This window comes from Pollachius pollachius, assembly GCF_949987615.1.
Source record: "Pollachius pollachius genome assembly, chromosome: 13".
Lineage (NCBI taxonomy): Eukaryota > Metazoa > Chordata > Actinopteri > Gadiformes > Gadidae > Pollachius > Pollachius pollachius.
This window is the reverse complement of record NC_136946.1, coordinates 11,144,842-11,169,571: the sequence shown is the minus strand read 5'-3', so window position 1 is coordinate 11,169,571 and position 24,730 is coordinate 11,144,842. Positions and strand designations below refer to the sequence as shown.

At 44.2% G+C, this 24,730-nt stretch overlaps 1 protein-coding gene across 14 annotated transcripts in view; it reads right to left on the bottom strand.

Annotated features, from left to right (window-relative positions):
• Positions 1 to 24,730, bottom strand: part of macf1a (microtubule actin crosslinking factor 1a) — a 164,970-nt gene that overhangs the window by 121,332 nt on the left and 18,908 nt on the right. Inside the window, exon 1 of one of the 14 annotated variants that reach the window (XM_079748824.1) lies at positions 20,958 to 21,449. The exons of the other annotated variants lie outside the window; for them this stretch is intronic. Coding sequence (XP_079604950.1) covers positions 20,958 to 21,012 — 55 coding nt within the window. The 5' untranslated portion in view covers positions 21,013 to 21,449. Of the gene's footprint in view, positions 1 to 20,957; positions 21,450 to 24,730 lie in introns of those variants that run through there. 14 annotated transcript variants of the gene reach the window in all.

Here is a 24,730-nt window from a genome sequence, read left to right as displayed (position 1 = left end):
AAAAATTGTGCCTAACATTGTCCTGCCAGGAACTTTCTGGCATACAGTAGCATTCAGTTAAAATAATATCCAAGAGCAAAGCAGTGCGGCAGTTGATTAAAACCAATGTTAACTGAATAACACGGTCTTGAGTAAGAATCCAGGAAGATAAGAACCAGGAAGTCTTAAAACATGTGATATAGTTCTACCAAAGACTCTTTGTGATGATGTCATCCACTCCAGGAGTGCTCTATATAACACCAAAAAAGATTTCCTTACTCACACAAAAAATTACCACACACACACACACACACACACACACACACACAGGTCTTTTAAGCTGAGCAAAGCCAGGCAGTATCCTTGCCCCGTCTCCTTGATATCTCCCAGTCTGCCCTTTTCCCTTCCTTCCTTTCCTCGCATTTCCCCTCCGTGGGAACGAAAGATAACCACCCTGGAGTCCATCTGAAAGTGAGACTTCCGCCAAGCTCTTGAGTGTCCTCTATTCCAGCAGCCGTGAGCGTAAGACAGAAAGAGATGGCAGCAGCTGGAGACAGATCTGGTATGAAGATGTTGTACTACGGATGATGTCTGATTTAATAAAAGGGCGGAAACAGACCCATGCAGTGTGTGTGTGTGTGTGTGTGTGTGTGTGTGTGTGTGTGTGTGTGTGTGTGTGTGTGTGTGTGTGTGTGTGTGTGTGTGTGTGTGTGTGTCTTGTGTAACACTGCTGAAATTGGACGATAGCATCTGTCAATCAAATCCCCTGAGCCAATTGGATCCAGTCAGCAGCCAGCAACACAGCCTTTTTCAGATCGCCTCCCAGAATCACAACAACCATAGGCAGACAGGATATTGTCGCCATGATTACACGGTTAACAGCGACCAGGCTAAGCTAGTTAAGGGGGTCATCCAGAAGGTACTACACTGCCTCTTGTTTTTGAACACATTTAATAGACACGGTCACAGAGACACACACTCAATGTCTGGCACTTATTACCTTGTTTTCTCTTATTGGCTCTCTGTCTGTATAACTTTTAAATTCCCTCCAAAATAGTTGGTTTCATTCCAACTGCACTGGGCTGAGGTTTCATCATTTATATCACATTTCTTTCCCTGTGGCAGAGCAGAAGATCAGGACTGCCAGAAGAAAACAGCACAAATGCGATGACATAATTTAGCAGCACAGTCTGCCTCCTTAGCACGAATGCTGCGATGATGTCACTGCCCCCTGGAGTCATGTCATGAAACCTGGCCAGGAAAGAAGTCAGGGGGTCAGAGGTCAGAGCTGTACATAATTTGATGAGTGTAAAACTGATCCATTCTACGGGACCTCAATGCTAGTGTTTGAGGCTAACACAGATGTCTTTACACAGTAAAGCCCTTTCACACACACACACACAAACACACACACACACCTGGACAGATATACACCTATGCAGGCCAGACAGTGACTCAGGGTCCCAAAAAGCTTAGACAGAGATTGCTCTCTCTCTGTTCTGTGTTGTACGATATCTTCACTGCTTTGCTTCCTGTTATATCTCCATCCCTCGTTCATGGCTACTCCTGCTGATCACTTTTTTTTTTCTCTCCAAAAATAATTCCCTGTTCTGCCATCTTCCTGTCTCAGGACAAATCAACACTAAAAATAACATGCAGAGCTTAACGCCTCTAATACCACTCAGTGCGCTTATCACTCTATCTCTCCCACACACTCTATCTTTCCTCCTTTCATAATCTTCTAGTCGTCTTCAGCTCTGATTCTCTGTGATGTAATTCAGTTGCAACAAGCTCTGATCCCAAAAATCCAATGATTTTGATCATGTCAGTGTAATTATTTCACTTTCACGTTGTGAAAGTGTAAGTGAAAGAAAGAGAAAGCTGACATCACAGACTCATGCGTTTCATTAATATTCATCGCTCATTGCGGGTCATTCCATGTCTCCATGTCGGTCTTATTTAATTCATCTGAACAGTGGGCTGGGCGCCTCCAGAGCAGTTCATTCATTCTCCAGTCAGCCCACACCATCCACCCACATGTTAATCACTAACTCGGGTAGGTCGCCGCTCAACAGATTAGCAACAGATTTAATTACGCTCCATTCAATTTGTCATATCTATGTGTAAATAAAAAACTTGATTGGAATGGTCGGTCGGTTTTGTAGTCGTTTCATTTTGTACTGATATTAATATAACTTGTGTTTTTTTACACACCTTTTAGAAAGAATATTTGATTGTTGTATATGATGAATCACTCTTGCTAATGTATGTAAGTTAAGGATGTATCTTACAGAGCTAAATATGTTACAATGTGCTTGTGACAGGCTGACACTGCTACCATAGATTCAAGTGTGAAAACCGTAGGCTAAAACAACACCACAAAAGGCATAATTGAATCACTTCAAGCAGAGATTAATCATAATTCACGTCACATGACCTCGTACACGTTACACTCCAGTCAATATGCCTGGAAGGGATGATCCTTGCAGTGCATTATGAGTGCAGCAAAGTTGATGAACAATGTGGACGAGTATGACTAATAAGTTCTATGCATGCCCATGGACACATCTAGACTAATATCCATATATATATACATTTTCAAACACACAGTTGAAGGACTCCACCCAGCTTCGCCCATCAATGTGACATACCCCACATCCTTAAGAAGCTAAAAATAAAGACCACATTAATAACACATCCCTCATGTAAGCCAAGATAACACACAACCATGGCAAATACCCACAACTGTCACTCTCTCATTAACTTCCTCCCACACAATGAAGATACCACCCCCACACGAGATACACAGACACACACACACCCACTCTGTTCTCATCATAATCAAGTTAGTTAGACAAACCATGACAATACCATGATTCTTTCTGAATGCAATACTGCCATGGCACAGAAAATTGAAAAACAATCCAACTAAACCCACAAACGTTATATTCAGTCAAGCCCAATGTTTTCATACAAAACTTAACAAGTGTTTTACAAATGTATATGAACAAAATAATGATGTATTCAATCAATAGATGATGAATATAATATTTTACAATGATTTGGCTAAAACAATTATCCTATCTCTATGAGATTAATGGACAGTATAATTTGACTGGTTGTTAGTTCAATTCAATCAACTTTAACAAACTGTACATAGGAGGGGATTTGTACAACGTTACAAATGCACAACGCACTGTTTAGATGGAGCTGTAAATACTGAGACACAGGGCTGCATTAAGCAGCTTACTGACACAACACAGATTACATCTGTTTACTAAAGCAACACATAGTTGTTTACAAAAAAAGGAAACCAACCAAGTCAAAGCTTGTTCCTACAGCAGAAAGAAAAACAAAGACACACAACAGACATAATAGTGCACGAAACAATTGTCTCCTTTTTGGGAATGCCAAATAAGGTCAATTCTTTCCCACTGACTCGCATAAGTACTCGGGATGCCATCATACACAAGCACCTTTTTAGTGAGCAGTGAAAAGCCATATAAAAAAACATCTCTTCAGTAATGGTAAACAAAAATAGAAGGCCTTCCGTTGCCAAGTAACCAGGCTAGTAGCATTAGCAACATGTGAAGTGCCACCTCACAGCTAACTCGGGGGGGGGGGGGGGGGGGGGGGGGAATGAAACCATGGGGAGGGGAAATCAGACATTAAAAGGGAACTAGGAGGGTAATAGGTTGTCATTGGTGTCAATCACCATCCGTATCGCTCTCGCTCACAGGGAAATGTATAAAAGAAGACATGCGTGCTTTCTATTCCCATTCGACAAGTAGTAGGTCCAGATTCCCTACGTTTACCTGGTCTGCGTTTCTGCGACCGTCTGCGGTGTCTGCGGTACAACCACACACCGGCCGCTGTGAGGACGTGCGCACCAACCACAAGGAACGATGTCATCACTGCTGGGTCCATGAAAATATCCATCGTTCCTCGTTGACCAACCAGGAGCAAAGATATCCCTAAACCTCACGCGAATAAGGCCGAAGTGTAATACGAAATCGAACAAATATGAAAGATGTTGCTTATGTCCAAGACAGGGAAAGAAAATAAAAAGGCAATTCCTGCCATCATCAAGTATCCAGAGTTGTTAAAAAAAAAAGCCACTTCAACGAAAGAGAAAGACAACTTTGTTCTTTCACTTCTCTTTCTAAAAGGCAAATATATATTTTCCCTTCAAAGAGGCCGTACATCCTAGTTCCTAACTGCCATTTTCGACTGACTAAAACCTCCACTCTCCCTCGTCTCTGAAACATGTACAGTTACCGTTACTCTGTTTAGGCTGAGAACATCAGAGAGCCACTCTCTCTCTTTCAAGGCAACCCCTTTTTCCTTCACAGCCTGCCTCCCTCTTCCTCTCTCTCTCTCTCTCTCTGTAGCTCAGCTACAAGTCTGCATCTCTCTGCCTTTCGATGACACTCTTACACTGAATTCCATTCCACTGATACACGCCGGCGGCCAGAGCTTTGCGTGGAGCACCGCTAAGACCGGTAAATCATCGGGGGAACAGTCAGTGGACCCCAGTGTGCTGGCGAGTGTGTGTCGCACCATTTTCTTCCAAGGGAAGCCATAAGGGTTATTTTTATTAACGGCTATCTTTGAATGGACGTCTGCTGACTGTGACAGCATGTATAAGACCTTCCAACCAGTGTGAGAGGTTGTGTGTGTGGAACATCACTAAGTGAGTCGGTATGATTCAGTTTGCCTGCTGGGAGACAGGGGTCCTAGAGTTACCAACACATCACACTGTGTGTGTGTGTGTGTGTGTGTGTGTGTGTGTGTGTGTGTGTGTGTGTGTGTGTGTGTGTGTGTGTGTGTGTGTGTGTGTGTGTGACGCCATTGCTTGGAAATGCCACTGATATTTTCATCCTAGCAACCTCTACACAAAACAAAGCCTTCTGCATGGAAAATAGATCAATGAGCGAAACCAATAAACCAGTGAATTTGATGATGTGCTTACGAAAGTTTGAGGTAGAGTCATAGATAGACTCCTAGGTTATCATTACGAAGCGTTTGGTCGACCACATGAAACCCCCCTAATTCTGGTTGCCATGTTTTCCATTTGCTCTTTTACAATGGCCAGAAAGGCAAGCTGTGTTTCCAAGGTGGCCAGATGCCACATGTGAAGTATAAAGTATGACGTTGACGACAATCAGAACATTTGCTGTTGTTAAAACCACCCACATAGCTTATTCAAAAAGGCAAACACATAGCAATAGCAAGAATAAAGCAAAAATTACAGCCTGATGAAACCGGCTGATCAAATCAAGGGAAGGAGAAGAGAAGAACAACAGCATGTATGTATGTATGTATATATATATATATATATATATATATATATATAATGTATGCAAATGTATGTGTATATATGTATATATATGGAAATATCAGTCACAATAACATCCAATACAATGCAATAATATTAAATAAAATGATATTATTTGAACTCTTTGAACTCTTTTTAAAATTTCTAATAGTCAAGTTAAAAACAAATCCAAAATCATATTTCTGCAATAACCAGGTGTCCATAACTAAAATCTCTCAAAACCATACTTCTGCTGAAACAAACAAAGCTGACTCAGCAGTTTAAAAAACATGTATAAAGTAAAAAGGACGGGAACTTATTCCTCAAAAGAATTGCCCCTGCTGCCACACATTAAATATTAATAATATCATTATTTCATCAAGTGAGGGAAAAAGCCTCAAGGCAAGTGAGAGAGATAGAGGGCGGAGAGACCCTGACTGCAGCAGGAAGTGACGTTAAGCTGCCACTGTGGGGCAGGAGAGACCAAAACATTAGAGTTTGTTACACAGACGCTGAGGCTACACTATAAAACACTGCTGTGGCACACACCCGCACCCAAATACCTACATTCTAATCTCATATCTTCATACCGATCGAGGGTACTATTTAAGCACTTTATCACATTTTGTTACTGGGCTCTTATGGAGGAAAAATATTGCAACTATTTCATTTATTTGTGGTTGCTGTATCAGATGTCCAAAGAAGGAACGGGAAACATAATATATATAGATGGTTCTATAAATATGAATATTGAACGTTTTTGACATAGCTGAGCACACTCCACTAAACTCCACTCACTTTCACATCCGGTATATCTACAGTTACATGGGGGAGTCCCTTCTTCAACAAGCAGGCTAAATCTGACCTTAACCAATGGACCATGAACAATTACAAAGACATTAAATCCTGATGACCATGAAAAATGTGTATTCGTCAGCTATATATACAGCATTATATTGTCAAAGTAGGAGGGTGCATGTCTTCTATGTCAATGTGCTTCTATACGTGTTTGTAGGCGAGTGCTTGCGTGTTGACAAGGTTAGAGGTCAAGTATCCATTCAGTATTTCCTGTATGATGCTTCATCAGTCACACATGATGACACACAAACACACACACACACACACACACGAGGACACACACACACACACACGAGGACACACACACACACACGAGGACCCACACACACACACACAATGGGTGGATCCACCTTGGACGTGTCTGAGCAGGAGATAAGACGGAAAGGAGAGGGTAAGAATGAGGACAGTAAATGATGAGCTGGCAGGTTGTGGAGAAAAGCAACAAAATGAAAATGAGAGCAAGGGAAAGTGAGAGAGAGACAGAGCGAGCTGGGTCAGAGAGTGTGCTTGATGGGGAAAGAAAGCGAAATGTGAGGGTGAGAGCGAGCAAGAAAGTACAGCCAAGATACTGACCACAGTGTTATTGTGACGCCTAGTGGCCTTTTGTACTGGGACGTGAATGCCCGCTTTCATTCGGCTATCACAGAGAGAAATCTCACACTGCCGGCGCACACACATTAGTGCTCCCAGTGTGTCCTGTCCCAGGATATTCTTTGAACTAATTGAAGACTAAATAGACCACTTGCCAAGGAGATTCATTCAAACCACAGATCATATACATGATACAAGGTGAACATCCCCCTAGTCCATGTGCACAGCCTCCTCCTCCTGAGAAAGGAGAAAGAGGAGAGAGAGATAGAGAGAGAGAAATTCTCAGCCACACCCTAACCACCAGCAAATCTCAATTCATCTAGTCAGCATCCTTGGCACGGACAGCAAGAACAGCACCAAGGTCACACACACACACACACACACACACACACACACGCACACACACACACAGCCCCCACATCATAGGTTTTCCTGTGATATTGGTATTGAAAACGTGCATCGAGAACGTTTTCAATTCACATGTTCTCAATGCATCTTTTCATTCCCCAGTAAAGACTAATCTACATTCTCTCACAAAGGGCATAATGCAGTAAACCCACAGGCATGTCGCTGCTTAGGAACAAACCTTTCATTCAATTTAAACAATCGAAACCTTCAAGTATCCTAAACCCCCCCCATTACCTCACACCCTGGCTCTTGTGAGAAGAGGGTGTGAAATAGAAAGATGTTTCGTTTGGTTGAGTGAAACACACGAGTCTTGAATGGAGGCCAGTCTAAACCGAAGGACAGGAACAGCTTTATGACGTAACTCCTCGTCTCCGACACACTGCCGCTATTCGAGGACTTCCCGCTGTCACACAGCTGCGTGTGGCGCGGCCGTGACACATCGTCGATGTTTCCCGGACGCCACTGCTGTTTCCCCTAGCAGCCGCCTGACCCCCGACCCCCTGCTATTGGACAAGCAAAGCGAAAGCACTTCCTGTTTGGATGCTGGGCCGGCTGCCGGGGGCCCGACCCGCCATCCTGGATATAAAACCCTGAGTATAATGGGCCCAGCGGGACACATACACACACACACACACACACACACACACACACACACACACACACACACACACACGAGTGAAACGAAACTCTGTTGCAAAGGAACGTGAATAGATGTTGAATTGGGAATACAATCAAAGGACAACCGAAGTCCAGACAGGTCATCTGAATATCGGACCCTAAGATAAGGAGCAGGCAAAATGTTGCTCTCCTTTCCAACAACATGCTTCATCCCTATAGGACAGGCTTTCCCCCTGCAGTACTGCATGCTACTGTTAGGGGGCAGCCTTGGAGTAGCCACTGGATTCTCTTGTCTAGACCTGCCAAATAGACAGTATTGCTGGGGGGACAAAACCCAAAACCGAATGCATGAAATGTCAGATGTTAACTGGCGTTTGCAAGCAGAGCGATGGAGCTAATAGCAATTGAGGAAGAACATAAACTCTTTACTGACCAACCGATCAGCCGCTAAATGTACGTTTTCATTCCCTTAAGACAACCAAGACACATTAATGTTACCATTATTGATTCTTAAAAGTTAGCGTTCAGGTGCTGCATTTGAAAGCCTAGCGGGCAAATGCCATGACATCCACAATATATCTTAAATTAAAACAGAACGTAATTTAAGATATCCGCTTAAATTATTAAGCTATCCGCTTAAATTACGGCAGGCAAAATGCATCTTTCCTAAACCTGTACAGTGGTATATCAAGTGGCCTGTCAAGGCCGTGCCACTGTTATCTAGCTACGGCACCAATTTTAAGTGACCGTAGCCGTGTGTGTGTGTGTGTGTGTGTGTGTGTGTGTGTGTGTGTGTGTGTGTGTGTGTGTGTGTGTGTGTGTGTGTGTCATGGCTTGGCAGTTGAGCTCATGAAGGCTAACCAACACAGAGCAAGGCTAACTGGCGTTGGTGTTGACAGATTTTAAGTGAGCTTTGTTTTGACGGGGATCATTGAACGGATCACTACACCGCTTTGACCGAGACGGCAGAGCAGGAGCATAGTCAAGATTAATTAGTTGGAGAGTGTGTGTGAGAGAGAGAGAGAGAGAGAGAGAGAGAGAGAGAGAGAGAGAGAGAGAGAGAGAGAGAGAGAGAGAGAGAGAGAGAGAGAGAGAGAGAGAGAGAGAGAGAGAGAGAGAGAGAGAGAGAGAGAGAGAGAAAGAAGAGAGAGAGAGAGAGAGAGAGAGAATGAGAATTAGAGAGAGAAGACAGATTGACCCTGAGGTGCCATCAGAGATGAAAGGTAAGGAGAGAAAGATGAGAGGAGAGGGAAGGGAAGTATCATGTCCTCCTGATGGCCTAACCCTAATAACCCGACACACACACACACACACACACATACACACAAACCTCACAACACATTATGCACAAACAAACCTAAACAACACAGGGGGGGGGGGGGGAAGAAGAAGTCGAACAGAGTTCACATCAGAGTTGGGAGCCATATTCCCGGCTATGGCTTGGAAAAGTAACAGAGAGAGACAAACCAGGACATAGATGAAGACATCTGCAGTACCTCATGGCGTGCGTACCCTCAGGGCGCTAACCACACAGCAGACCTTGTAGCAACCCAGATCTGATTTTGGTCGGCCACATGTCATTTCCTCTCACGACACCAGGTTTCATGTCTCTCTACTACACTGTTGCGGTTAAACTGTAGGAACGTTGCATGTTAACCGTGGGCTAGTGGTATGTGTGGATTCAAATAGGCAATACATATAATAGGAGGCCCGTCACATGCCTAGAGGACATATTTCATAGACAAACGATAAACAGTTTATGATATTCTCTGCTCCAAGATCATAGGGAAATTGCCATCTAAATAGGACAGTATGCAAGCTTATACAACAAGCCCTTGCCCACATACAGAGACTTATGCATTCCCTCACACAAACACAAATACACACGCACACATGCATGCCTGTATTTACAGGAAACAGTCAGTGATTACGGCCTCTCGTCACCCTCCTCGTCTGCATTAGTTAAGATATCTATTTTTAATAGAGCAACACACAACAAAGACTGATTCAAAAATACCTCATTATATCAGCAACAAATAGGGGATATAATGGGCGAGATTAAAATGTAATCATTCAAAAGATTTGGGTTCTGAGTTCCTGCATGCTGGATGTAAATGCAGGCCCATTCAAGTGGAGCGCAGATTCACTGGGAGTTGCTTTGGTTTAGAGACTAAAGTTGATTTGATCTATGACCTGCGGGTTTCCTCATGTTGTCCATCCATCCCGCTCATCCGTCCTCTATACAAGCACAGGGGAAACTGTGCCGTAATGGAGCGCTAACCGCCCGGTCACACAGCTCTCCGTAGGGCAAAGGGCAAAGGTCATGTGAGTGTGTCTGTGCCCGTGTGTGTCTTACTCTGAGTCACCCTGGTGATGTCAAAAATGTGCCTAGAGCCACACTTATTGAGTTCACACACACACACACACACACACACACACACACACACACACACTATGAAGAGGGGGAGAATAAATTGCAGAAGAAGAGTAAATATTGTGGTAGAAGCAGTGTTGTTGATGGTGAAAGCAGCTCAGACCGGTGGGAGGACCCGCTAACTTGGATGTGTGGTGGGAGAAGGGTGGAGGAGGGATTGGGTGAGGGGAGAAGAGGAGATTTATGATCTTCTGAGGAGAGAAACAAAGTGGAGCTTTGAGACAAAGTTCTTAGGATTTTACGGCCTTAGATAATTGTAGGTTAATCGCAGCGAGAGAGGGAGGGAGACGGAGAGCGAGAAAGACAAAGAAAGCAGAGAGGACAAGGGAGACCGTGAGAGAGAGAGAGCGAGAGAGAGAGAGAGAGAGAGAGAGAGAGAGAGAGAGAGACACACACACACACACACACACACACACACACACAGAGGGAGAGAGAGAAAGACAGAGGGACCAAATGAGAGAAGTCGGTCAAAACAAATCAGTGATTAAATGGAGAGGACAAATGGAAGAGGAAGTTAACAAGAAGGTTAGAGAAGGTGAGATAAGGAAAATGTTTTCACTGAGACAGGTCAGACCGGAGGCCTTGGTAAAAGGTCCATTTTAAAGAACACTTTACACAAGTTGTATAAAAGATGTGTGTTTTTCCCTACTTTTGTCTGTGAGGGACTGTGAGGGAGTGAGAGAGAGAGGGCGAGAGAACGAGAGGGATTGGCACAAAGAGAGCGATATCTATAAGGTCGTGAGAGAAAGTGAGAAAAAGACAAAACCCCTCCAGTGGTGAGGTCAGCGGATGGGAAGGGACGAGGCCCAAGAAGCACACAAAACAACGTGGGAGAATAAAGGACCCGAGGTCTACCAACGTAAAGAGTGTACACAAATACAGGCCAACCGACCGACCATAACCAGGGCAACCAAACCCTCTATTTTAACCCCAGCTGTTCTGGTCCCCATGACAACCTCTCTATTACAACCACACTCCCCCCCCATCCCCATTCCCCTCACCACACACAGAGGCCGTTCATGGACCTTTTTAGTGGACCACTTGACCTGACCTTCTTCTAAAAAAGCTGTAATTATCGGGCTGTCAGGGGCGTCCGCTACAATGCCTGAGAAATGGTGGGGTCCCGCCGGCCCATGACGTCAACATTTACATTGAGTCCAGTAACGGTCCCACAGGCAGACCTGGCAGGCCTGACCAGGCCTCCAATTCCAGGACAGCAAACACATCAGTGTTTTTTTCAGCATTATTGGTTTTCAGTACTTTACACTGGATAAATGGTTGGATGAGGAACCTGATGGAGTGACACTTTTATCACAGACACTAGTGAAAACAGGGGGCTCTTATCAGTGGAGTGCTTTTGGTTTGAAGAGGCCTGATAATGGGTGTGATGGTTAAACTGTCCCGAGTGCAGCTTGTTAAAAGGTCTCCGGTAGCACTGCATGAAGAGAGGCAGAGGGAAAAGTCTTCTAACTGATGGGACCGTTTCCCTATGCCTTCACAAACACACAGGCCAATGTGGCTGCTTAAATGTGTGTGTGTGTGTGTGTGTGTGTGTGTGTGTGTGTGTGTGTGTGTGTGTCTGCGTCTGTGCGTGTTTTTTTTCAGTGTGGTTCCTTCGCCTGCTTGAATACGACAATGCCGTGCAGATTCTGTGTGGGAATCTATGTGTGTCTATATGTGAGCAAACTGGTGCCCACGAGTTTATCTGAGTGATTGCGATCATGCTTGTGTTTGTGTTTAACCAGCAAGCAGGCCTTTGTTGACTCCAGAGGCACACGTGTGCGTGTGCACGCTCCTTATACTTGGCGTGAACTTTGTCCCCCTCACTGGGACAGATAAGCATGACAAGCATGGAACTCCTTGTATGTATGTGGCTGGTCACCGATGTCACAGTGAGAGTTTATGGTCGGTGCTCCGCAGAGTGACCTGAACATAAACTCTCACTGCGGTGGCTATTGTGTTGGTTCTCCTTTTCACACCCAATCAGCAGGGACAGCCAGAGGACACCAGGACTGACCACTTACATCAAAGGATGAAAGAAGTAGAGAGGAGGGGGCAGAGAGCTGGAGAATGAACGGGCGACAGAAGAGACAGTGGTTTTGTATCACTTTTGTACACACTTTCAAATCGACACGCAACAAACAAAATCGTGTGTTTTTTGAAAACTATATAAATCATATTTTGGAAGACCTGAATAAACGGCTACTCCTGTAGCTTGTGCGTGTGTCTGTTCATGTGTGCTTGCGTGTCTTTTCAAGCAGGTATCCGGTCCCCTTGAGAGGGACAGAGTTGGTGGGACAGGAGCGGCGGGCAGTGGGGGGATCAGAGGCAGCGGTAACCACCCGCTGGGCCAAGGGGGCAGGTTCGTTAGGGGAGTCAGGTGTACGTCAAGACCCACACTCATCACCCTGAGACCAGCACAGCACAGTAATTCCTTTTTAACAAGCTCAAAGGGAAGAGAGAGGGAGAAAGAGAGAGAGACAGAGAGAGAGAGAGCAGAAGACGAAGGGACCGATTGTGGGAAAAAAAGGGGGATAAGGGAGAAGAGAAACACTGAAGCAGGAAGGACAGGGGCAAGGCGGTGACGTGGGAAGATGGAGGAAGATAGGGGAACAAAGACCTTAACCCAGCCCAACTGGAAAAAAAGATTAAGATAAGAGGACTTCAAGAAGGAGGTATGACCCCAATTTGAAGAATAGAGTTGGCTGAACACACTAGACGGGACAAGACTGGACATGGGAGGATAAGACAAGACTGCACAAGAAACACAAGACAAAGTGGTGACAAAGTGTATCCGATAACGTTGAGGGACAGAGTGAGAGCGCAAAAGCAAGAGAAAGAAAGCCTCAAAGTTTTCAGTAAATTAAAGGTTAGGGTTAGGGTTAGTGTTAGGGTTAAGGGTAAATTCTAATAATAATATTATTTTATTGTTTCTCAACCCTTTTGAGACCTATATAAGTTTGTTATGTCACTGAATGCAGGAAGGCTATCAGGCAGTGGGACAGGACCTTGACTATATACGCTAGCTAGCGAGATGCCGACAGACAAAGTGTAAACAAACGTAAATCAGGCTTTGCAGCTGACGACAAGTTGACAGGGTTAGGTTTGCCATGACAAACAAGAATTTAACCAAAAGACAGGGAATGAAGACAGATTGCATGACAAATAAGCAAAGAGAGAAGAGATAAAGAAGGCAAAGGAGGTACATTAGGGGGGGCAAAGAGGGAGATGGGGCCCCTGGAGGTACAGGGGGTTAACAAGAGAGGCCCCTCCTGATCAATCAGCCTCTTAATGTACCACTCAACCAACTTACAAAGCTCTCACACACACACACACACACACACACACACACACACACACACACACACACACAGAAGTGCCCATTAAAAAAAAAAGACCTTACTATGTACAAATCCATATAATCCCACAAATACATGCCACCTAGTCGTGGGAGAGAAAGGTTACACCTCAAGAAGTGCTAACATAACCCTGACCAACCCAAACAACCACAACATGGCTATATACAAAAACAATATACAAAAATACAACCAGCCCAAGTCCAAATAAACCTTCTGTTACCCTGGAAACATCCCCCAGGGTATGTCCAAGAAGAGCCTCATTGCCAGCAGGATGGTCACAAGATGCTGGCTGCATTGAATGTTCAACTGTAGTAGACCCAATAAAACTAGTCAAAGTGTGAATGTCTAGCGCGCTTTTGTAGATGTAGACACACACGCACGCAACCACGCACGCACGCAAAAGATCGAGACAAGCTGTCAAGCTGTGAAAAACAATACGTCTCCCATGATGCTCCTCTTTCTCCAGGAACCAGGGCCTGTCGAGTCCAGGGGCAACAGGAAGTAAACAGGAAGACTCAGGAGACACGCCTCGTATGCAGCCCAGCGCCTTACAGGCCTGGTAATATCAGCGTTAGACGGGCACGCTATATCCTGTGTTGGCTCTCCGGCTGTATGTTATCTGCCGACTCATCTGCAACATCTTACAAGTGCATCCGCTTTCGATTATCAGTTTTGGTAACCCTTAACTGTGAAAGCATCACATACAACCAGTCCTTAACCAGTCCTCATCCGCGTCCCAGTTCAAACCTTTAAGTTAATCTTAAATCCTACCGTTTTTTTATTTTATTAATACCGTTCTCTTTATCAGAGGTTAACATTCACTGATAAGGTGTTCAACTTTGAACTTCTTCCTTCTTTTAACACTTTGCTGGGCTGAAAAGACGTGGAACAGTGTGGACCCCAAAGGTTCCCCAGTATTAGCTATAGAGATGCTACATCTTCTGCTACCCACAGCCTCCATCCCCTCTCTTTCCACTCCTTCTCGTCATCCATTACCTTTAGATCGGCCTTTCACCACATCTTCCCCCCAAACCGCACACGCACACGCACACGCACACACACACACACACACACACACACACACACTAATTGCATACTCTGTGATCTGTCGTCTGTGATTATAGTTCGGTCGGCGGGAAAGGGAGAGGGGAGGTAGCGGCGATTAAGTGCTAACAAATCGTCTTCCTATCAGCCACATGTGGGTGCAGCTGAACAGTTTCAGTGCATGATATTTTTATCACATCCTGCCACAGGCAGAAGGCAGAGTCGGAAGTTGCAATCGTATAACTAAATGTTAGTTCAAAGCACTTTAATGGCCACATAGCATTAAGTGTACGATTCGTGGTTGTTCCTGGTTTTATCACCATATCACCATTTTATTTAAATGTTTTATTTCAAGCACCAAACTGGGGCTAAACCCGAGGAAATTGTGTGCCGCCGTGTTCTGCCATGGCTGAGCAGCACGCTGTTCTCTACACACCCTTAAAAGGTCACGAACCACCACTCTATCAGGCTACTGCATTACCATACACAAAGCTTCTGGATATAAACAATGAGGCGATAACCAGACCACCAGATCTGGTGGTGAATCTCTAAGCTATAGGGGGCACACGTGCACTGCCGCACCACCAGGAGGTGAGGGTGGGTTGGGGGGGACTCTGGAAGATCGTGACTTGGTGCTAGTGAGGTGCTAGGAGCGATGCTATTGCTATGCTAGCGCTATGCTAGCAGGTACGGATGTCAGCACAGGTGCAACTAAATGGAGGCTCTTTAAGTGGTTATGTATATTAAGTTTTGCTTTTGACTAGTTTCTTTCCTTATCCTACCTGAACCACACCAAAACCCCAACCTAAACATGCCATCTCTAAACATAATACTTTAATCCGACACCATTTTAACCGTTCTTTAAAGTAACCTAAACGTTACAATGCCCAATCTAAAACTTAAACTTTAAAATTGTATAGGCATCATGTGGTATAAGCAGAGAAAATGCCCTTAAAGTTTTACCCGCAATTAGCACTGTTTGGTTCTGTTGTTTCTGCACTGTTGATAGGTCATGTGCTGACCACGCCCTGCTGGCTGCAAGCTGATAGGGACCGTCCAATGCTTATCATTCCCCACACATCTGGCTGCTTTGCACTGGATACAAATGTCTGGGTTTTTCTGTGTGTGTTTTTCTGTCTGTCTGTCTCTGTGTGAGTGTCTGTCTCTGTGTGTGCGTGTGCGTGTGCGCGCGTGTGTGTGTGTGTTTTAGAGTACTTGTAATACTTTAGGTGACTGATGTGTGAGGAGATGTGTGGAGATGCAATAGATGTGCCGAATTAGCAGAACATTTTATAGATGTTTGGATTCCTTCCGACTCTCACTTCTCTGATTTAAAATTAGTTACAGACACTAAAACGGTCTTGACTTTCAGGGCCAAGGCGATCAGGCCGTGAACCAAATAATACCCATTAACCTCCAAACAAACTGGCTCCAGACGCTTATACAAGCTTAAAGATTAGCTTTCGGGGCTGAGCAGTTTAGCTAGTCTGCCCGTAAGCCCAGAATAACAAAAAACAAAACAAGGTGCCCACAAGGCCTTTAGGTTTGCTGAGCAAACCGTTTGCTTTGCCATTGGATCTGAATCAACAATCAAGCGCTTGCAAAAGTTAGCGACATGACCCTAGGAGCGTACAAATCAATGAAAAAGTAAACTCCTTACACTGCCCCCATGAAAAACAACTGTTCAAACAAGTTGGTTAGTAATACAATGTATATTGTTGGCCCTCTGATGGTAACTGGAGAAGGTCTAGACTATACATCTTGGTGCAGTGCTGTAGATTGGGCACCAGTTTGGGTGAATATTTGAATATTAGCAAGAGCATGATCACTCTGCTTGTGACACAGGTGTTGAGATACAACTCATTAGCGGTGCTTTCAGTGCATGCGGTGGCATGTTCAGCTTCTACATGTAATAATTATAATGGAAGAGCCTCTGGTGTCAACAACGCGGCCAAGACCAACCAGAAGATGTGCCATGCATCAAGACTTTTCACCACAGACCTTAAAATCCCTCAAAACATCAAGTGAACACACACGAGTCTGCCAACTTTGAGGAGGTTGCCCTTTCTGGTCCCCTCCTTTAAGTACAACCCCACAAGTTGTTTCTGGAAAGCATCAAAAGGTTTCCCTCCAGTGTGGTGATGAGAGGTCTGGATGAGGTCTGGTAAAGACATTGGCTTTGCCCCGCGTCATTCAAGCGTAACACTTCCCCTGAATCATACAATGTGTGCTCAATTCAAAAGCCTAGCGTCAACTGAATCCTGGTCGTCGCCGGTTGGACGGCAACAAACTCTTCAAGGTTTGTCCATTTAGGGGCCCGCGGTTTCCATCTGGAGTGGATTAGACTTTGGACATGTGTGTTGTAGGAAAAGCCCAATCGGCAATTCATTTTGGTGATAATTAAGGGATGATTTGACAGGCAAGCCTGATCATGTTTGCCGCCAAAAGCAAGACTAAATTAATATAACCGTCCCTCCGGCAGGACGCCACACTATGTGTATGTCTTCGTTTAAGTAGAGGGGTTTTCTGTGTGTGGGTATATATGCATGCATGCATTTATGTATATGTGTGGGAATGTGTGTGGTCTGGGTATGTGTATGTTGTAGCAATAAAGGCCAAGCCAAAGATATCACACACACACACACACACACACACACACACCACTCCCTGGTGTACAGGTGATCCGCAAGAACACTGCCAACTGCTACAAAATCCCTCAAAGTAAACATAGACATACTTACTTACACTTTACAAAGACAATACTGTGATCCATTTACAGGGTGAAGCACAGCCACACCCTGGTTGTGCTTCAAAATGTTAATTTTCGTTAAATCTGTGAATCTTTCCAATTCAAATAAATCCAATATCGTGCAATTGTGTTTAAGTGATTTCAGGAATAAAGAAAAAAAAGAAACGTTAATGCAACCGAGACAAAAATGCAACCTTTATAGAATTTATAGAAAACACGACACAGGGCAGACTTCCAACCCAGCTCATATGACTAGATTATTACAACTCAGGTCACCAAGTGTGTTCTGGTGTCGGGGGGGCGGGGGGGGTCACATTAGTTGGCTTACTGTGTCAGTGTGTGGGGTCAGGGTGAGTTACAATTCTATACTGAGAGCCAGTACTACAGTGGACTGCTGAGCTGCTCTGGCAGCAACCGCCTCTCTTATGAAACACCAAGCAAAAGGCCAGACCACGTCGTCCTATCAGGTTCTCCGATCTGGTATCAGTCCATGGGTCTGTGTGGCAGCCGTGCCACGTGGGCGGAGCTTAATAAACCAGCAGACGAAGGATTGATCCATTGCCGTAAAGGATACAAACTCCTCAGTCATTTTGTTAAACTCCTAGAAGGATAATTCAGCAGAAATACATGCAGACGTTTTTATTCTTAGCACTAAAAACTAAATTGAATGCCGCTAAACAACCCTCCAGCTTGATTTGTATTAAAGCCCTTTTCATAAGAATTGTCCTCCGTTCTCAATACACAATGCTAGGCTAAGCTTTGCTTCCCCAACAACAGTCTCGACCCACATTTGCCCAGTTCCTCCTGGCTGGCACCATATGTGAAGCCTTACAGGGCGGTGCCAGACACCGTACCAAACTTACCCTCCATCTGCCTCCATAGCCCGCAGACGGGTCACCTGGGGGTAAATGTGGGCCTTGTGGTACTTGAATGTAATTACCTTCTCTGTGGGAAATAACGCCAACACCTCTCCAATTAAGATGATGGGATAAGGGTCCTGGGGAACTGGCTTGCATACTGCCCTCACCAAAATAGAGAGGAAATTCCAAAAACAAAGCGGCATTATGTACTTTAAAGGGATAGGGAACGGCTTTGAGTCCGACCAGAGACACATGTTCTGAACTGTGTGTAGAGGTTTTCACTGAGATCTCTAGTTATGGGCTCCATTCCATTCCAGGAAGAACCATCCATAGGTTCATCTGTTCCCTGGGTCTTGTCCTTGTCATAGAGACCTCAACGGGAGAGAAGGGGTTAGAGTTGAATGGAAAAAATTAGCAATGACTAACTTATGCACTCCTACACTACAACGAGTGACTCATTCATTCATACATTATCTTCCCCGTTCACAAAAAATACAACTGCGATATGTGAAAAGTGCACTTTTCTCATTCAAAAAACAATAAACAAATCCATCTATAAATTAAATAGATTTTTTATGTATTTTCTTTGAGAGGAGTACCACGTTGTAATTTTCATGTGAAACAGTTGTGAAACAGTCCACTTTATTCAACTTTACAATGCATTAAATAATGTAAAATAAGAGGATAAAAATAATAGTAAAAAGTGTGATGATCAAACAGGATTTAGCAGATAACACTGTGAAGCCTGAGGCTACAGATCTCTGGCGTGGAGGCCTTAGAGAAAGGCAGAGCGGAGAGCCACAGGTATAGAATAGAATACCAGCAAGCTGCCGGTGACTCCACCTTAAACAAATGATAACCAAACAACCTCAGCCACATGCTCTCTCTTCCTCTCACTCTCCCTATGTCCTACTTCATAATCTCTCTCCCTCCATTAGTCTTAATTGCCAGGTGTTGAGAGAGCGACAACGGGGGACCAACACCGGACTCACAAACACTTAAGATCTGCTTCATGGTATTCATTTCGTAGAAGGTGTTATTTCGTTTTATTTGCTCCCACGTCTATGTTCCCGTAGATAATGTCTGACCTGTGCTGCTCGCTCCAAACAATGGAGTCATCTGGCCTACAGTGTCAATATTTCCTCAAACAGCTCATCCGAGATCAAATTACGCCCAGAACATTAAACAGTACTAGTATAAAACAGTTTAATTCAATTTTCCCAAAAGAACATCACAAAACTTAATTTAAATATTATTTTTAATTCTATGAAAAGTAACCATACGCCGCCGTCATTTTTGACCAAATACTTCGAAGCCAACCAACTGGTATTCACCCAGCAGGCGTGAGGCCCCAGAGAGGAAACAAAGAGAGCCTAGCTATCTCACACACGGCCCCAAAACCACAAGGGCTGGGCTGGCATCCACTCGTCTATACTTCACTACCACAAGCACTAGCAGGTGTGCAGTCTTCTGATGACTGACACTAGACAAAAGGGGTGGTGTCGTTGGTGGGAGGGGTGGGGGTCTGCCTCACGTCCGAACAAGGCGCCCCCCTCCCTCCGGGCCATGTTTGGGCTATCTGCTTGAAGTTCAAGTTGGCTCAATGGACTCGTGCAGAGCCAAGGGTGAACGCAAATAGGAGGAAATCGTTAAAACGTGACCTAGACATTAGCATAAAGGTTTGTTTAGTGAATAGGGGGATGCAGATAAAAACTCTTTTATCTCCGTCTTTCTAAAGGGTTTTCATCCAGAGCACAAAAAATGGGTCAATGCACTGCGAGGTCCAAGGGTCCACAACGAAACTGGGTGGCGGAACAAAATATGGTGCTTCCCAGTCTACTACCAGTTTACTTTACAAGATCTCAGTAACAAATCCATGATTCAATTTAAATCAAATTAACATGACAGGTGGAAGAGTGGAAACAACTGGCAGCAAACCGCAAATAAGCCCTCCATATTAATTAAAAACGTCATGGTTAACAACTGCATTAACAAACACCAAATCTACCAAATGGCGCCAACCCATGTTGACAATGTAAGGTAAGCATCTAAAACCGATTGGAAACAAAGCAGCTTCACATACGTCCGTTTAATGCAATCTAATCTCGAGCTACAGCCAGGTAGAAAAACACACACACGCACGCACACGCACGCACACACACGCATGCATGCCCGCCATATAGTCCAAAGTACCTGGGAAGCCGTACAGAAAGTAAGAGTGCAGGAGCGAGGCAGAGCCTTGAACGTGCTGACCTTGTCATTTTGACACAGACAGATCCTCCCTAGAACACAAAGCACACTAAGATTCATAGCCTCAGTTCACCTCTCCACTGCACTTCCTGGGTGTTCAGAATGGGTTCTCTAGTGAGACTAGGCTGTGGTTCAAACTCCCGCCAAATTTCTGGGAACGTTCCGAGTAAGCTGAAGTATTATGTTGGCCAAGATATAGATAGAGATAGAGGTATACACAATTATAATGGACTTTGAGTAAAACTCCCACCACCCGCCATTTAACACCACATCAGGATTCCTGTCAACACCTTCTGACAGCCATCATGTTTCACGTGCGTAACGCCATTCCCATCCACTCAATCAGCTGAAGGCGGAGATAACACAGCAGAAAAACTGAAAACACTTACAGTTAAAGAATAGGTGTTGCATGTGTTGGATAGGTGTGTGTGTAGGGTGTGTTTGTGAGGGTGTGTGTGCAAGCGTGTGTGAGGGCGACCAGGTAACCAACCTCTCTTCTCCCCAAGTTCCTGGAGGAACTGTCTGTATGCTGCCGTCGAGTTCATCCCTCGTTCCGTAAACAAGATAAAAATAAAAAGGATCTCACCAAAAAACGGAGAGTAATTTAGAAAGAAATAAACGGATAAAGAAGTCTATAACTTTTTTTTTTGTTTTTGTTGCTTTTTTTCTCCCAATCGGAAGCCGTAAGAAAAGTTGATGAATATTGAGAGATCAAAAACAGATCAAAAACAGAGCGAGGGACTTAATTGAGCCACGGTTTAAAAAAAAGGTTCTATAAAATAAAGAGACGATAAAGAGAAGGAGCGCGACGAGGCCGCTAGGTGAGTGAAAGAGTCCCAAGAATCCAGGATCCAGAGTCCCATCCCACTTCACCCAGGTAATCCCGCCATCGGCCAGCTCAGAGGATTCTCCAATTCCAGAGTTCTGCTTCTGTCTCCTGTATGCGTTTGTTCGTACACAATAGCCTCACAGATAGAGTGTGGTTTTGTGAGTCAATGCCAGCGGTAGTGGCAGCTATGCGTGTGCTACGGTGTGTGCTCCGCCTCAGAGAGGGAGAGAGAGAAAGAGAGAGAGAGAGAGAGGGCGTGCGAGAGAGGAAGTAGACTTTGACCACAAGACAGGTGATGTCACTGCCTGTTGTAGAAACATGTGTTCGATCTCGAATGGGGTGTGTGCGTGTGGGCAGCAGTGGGCAATCAGTAGCATAAATAGGTGTGTTTTTTTGTGCTTTGCTCAGCTGTGCATTTTTTAAAGCTTTACATGTGACCCTGGAGCATATATGACAGACACACACACAATCATTGAAAGAAGTGTGTGTGTGTGTGTGTGTGTGTGTGTGTGTGTGTGTGTGTCAGCTGCCTGTAGGATCAACATACTAGAGCAGATTATTAAAAAAAAAGACCCAAAGGAATGAGTAGGAGGGGAGAGTAACACTTTTCTCCCTGTAGCACGTAACATGTTCCCCGAAACATAGTTCTACAGTGATGGCAGCCCACAGTTGGAACCAAAAGCCCTGTTCATACCAACTCTTTTACGGTTTCTACTCCAAACTCAATGGTTTTTCACAGTATTTCGTTCACTTGGAAAAAAAATGTATCCTGTGGTGATAATGCCTACTATGGCTAAAGTCAATATGGGGTTTGTTTATGGTAACAAACATTCATCTACACATGCAAATGAGAGAGTCCCTCTTTGTTCACATTCAGATTCAGACCAGAAGGCTCACCTCGCTACCCACCTGCTACACAGCAGTGTGTCAGCCAGTGTGGATGTATGTGTGTGGTAACTTGAAACAGTTCAGAAACTGTTAGGTAGTGATCCTAAAACCTCACACGTAGCACATCAGAACAGCAGAAGGTGGCTCGATTGGTAACCATAGCAACACTACAGTTAGCAAACCACCTTCATTGCCCAGGTCCGTTTTTTTTACCTTTTCACAGACACTTAATAGAACTGGTTCGGTGCCTAGCAACCTCTCACACACACACACACACACACACACACACACACACACACACACACACACACACACACACACACACACCAAGCACTGGTGAGTAAACACTAAAAGGTGATAAGCAACAATTTAAGCAGCAGTTCCGTTTCATGCAAGTGAAGTGCATATATAAACAATGTGCATTAATAAAGCATTAATTGTCTTATTAAGTGTCAAAGCCTCTGTGTAATTCTGTTTTTCATTAATTCAATCATCCATCCATCCTTGACAACCTTGTTGTCTACATGTGGTGTTGTAAAAGTAAACACTATCGACACAGGAGTCGATACATGTGAGGAGAGGAGAGCACGCTCATTGTGCTGAGAGAGTGGTTTTCGCAGAGTGAATTAACTTGTTGTATTTACCTTGGTTGGAGGAAGGAGGGAGGAGCAGAGCCACGATCATCAGCAGCAACATGGAAGAGAAGAGACAAGGAAGGGTTCTCGTTAGATTATGACATTGTTATTGTTATCTTATTATTATCAGGCAGAAACCGCTTCAGGTTCCAGTGATTAACCCTTAAAATCATTCCCCAACTGGGGAATGCCAGGACATAACCGAAATACAAATTCAATATACAAATCTGAGGATGAAAATGTATCATCTGGCGAGGTGATATTTTGATGAAGACCTCCTTCAGACTACTGTGAGACCTGCTGTTTAAATCACAACAGTGTGGGTTTGTGTGAGAGTGGTTTGGTCACATGGATCAGTCTAGCGATCAGCCGCTGAATGGTCCTCAGACCAGGCACACCAGCCACATGTCCAGCCCACGCTGGAAAATAAAGTTGTATTCTGTTCTATTCTAGTCAACACTAGCACACAAAAAATATATTCCACATACTAATGAGTACTGTGTGCTCGTGTGCATGTTTGCATGTGTCACAAGCTGTATTGAAATCGTTTGCAGCTGCTGTTCAGTAGGCTAACTGTTTCTGGGACTGTGTTCGTTCCAGAATCAGGAGGGTTTGTTCAGCAAGTAAAAATCACTTATTGAAAATGGTGTGATTAAGGTGAAATATAGTCCTATTGCAGCTTTTATGATGAGATGTTGCATATAAATCTATCGCAACTGTTCTTATGTATGTTAAAAAGAACAAGAAGTCCCTGTGCACAGCCTTTTGATCCACAGGTGCTGGTGATATGCAGTCAACAATGGTATATAAAGTCAAAGAAGTGTAAAATCACCGCACACTGGTATACGCTGATAAGCTGATTTATTTTGTGAGCAACGCTTTTCGCTGTTGCTTCCTGTTCTCATGTATGTGTTAAGATATAGGACTATTGTAACTGTTACGAGATGTTGGATACAAATCTATTGCAACTGTATACGTGATATAGGACTACTTCAACTGTTATATGTTGGATATAGATCTAGTGCAACTGTTATATGTTTGTCTATTGCAGCTGTGATGGTTTATGAGAGATATAGGGCTATTGCAACTTATGATTCATCTGAGATATAGGGCTTTACCAACGGTTATGAAAAACCGCGACCATGGCTGTTAGAGTGTCAAGTTCTGGATGCTATGGTAACCATCTGTAACCAAGTAACAAAACAAGGAAACAGTATAGCTGAGGATACTACAGAAGCACTTCAAGACACACAAAAGGAGCTTGATGGAGGAGAACTAGCTTGAGGAATTATGAATCATAAAGACGTATGTATGTGTGTATCTATCAATACAAACAAACCGTCTGGAAATACACAGATATAGGGGATAGGGGGAATAAAGGAAATAGTGTCAAAGTGATTATATTGTCCATTAGGGAGACGAGAACATGGTGAGGAGATGAAACAGTGTGGGCCTTTGATAGCAGGACTCGTCTTGTCACACACACACACACACACACACACACACACACACACACACACACACACACACACACACACACACACACACACACACACACACACACACACACACACACACACACACACACAAACACAGAGAAGCAACAATGGACCATTCATTGAGAGCAACAGAGTAGGAAATTACTCAACTCTGATCTGTGCACCGTCACGAAGGAACGGGAGAGAGAGAGAGACAGGGTGACACAAAAATATTATTATTTGTGCGTGATGGTGAGTAAGTTTGGGTATGAGGTCGACATATTACCTGCACTACTTTGTGAAGGCAGCTTCCAATCACAGACAGAGACAGAGAGACTGGGGCAGACAGAGAGAGTAAGAAAAACGAGAGAACGAGCAAAGGAGGGTGAGATCCTAAGTGTCTTTATGTGTCTCTCTCTCGACACAGAGAAAG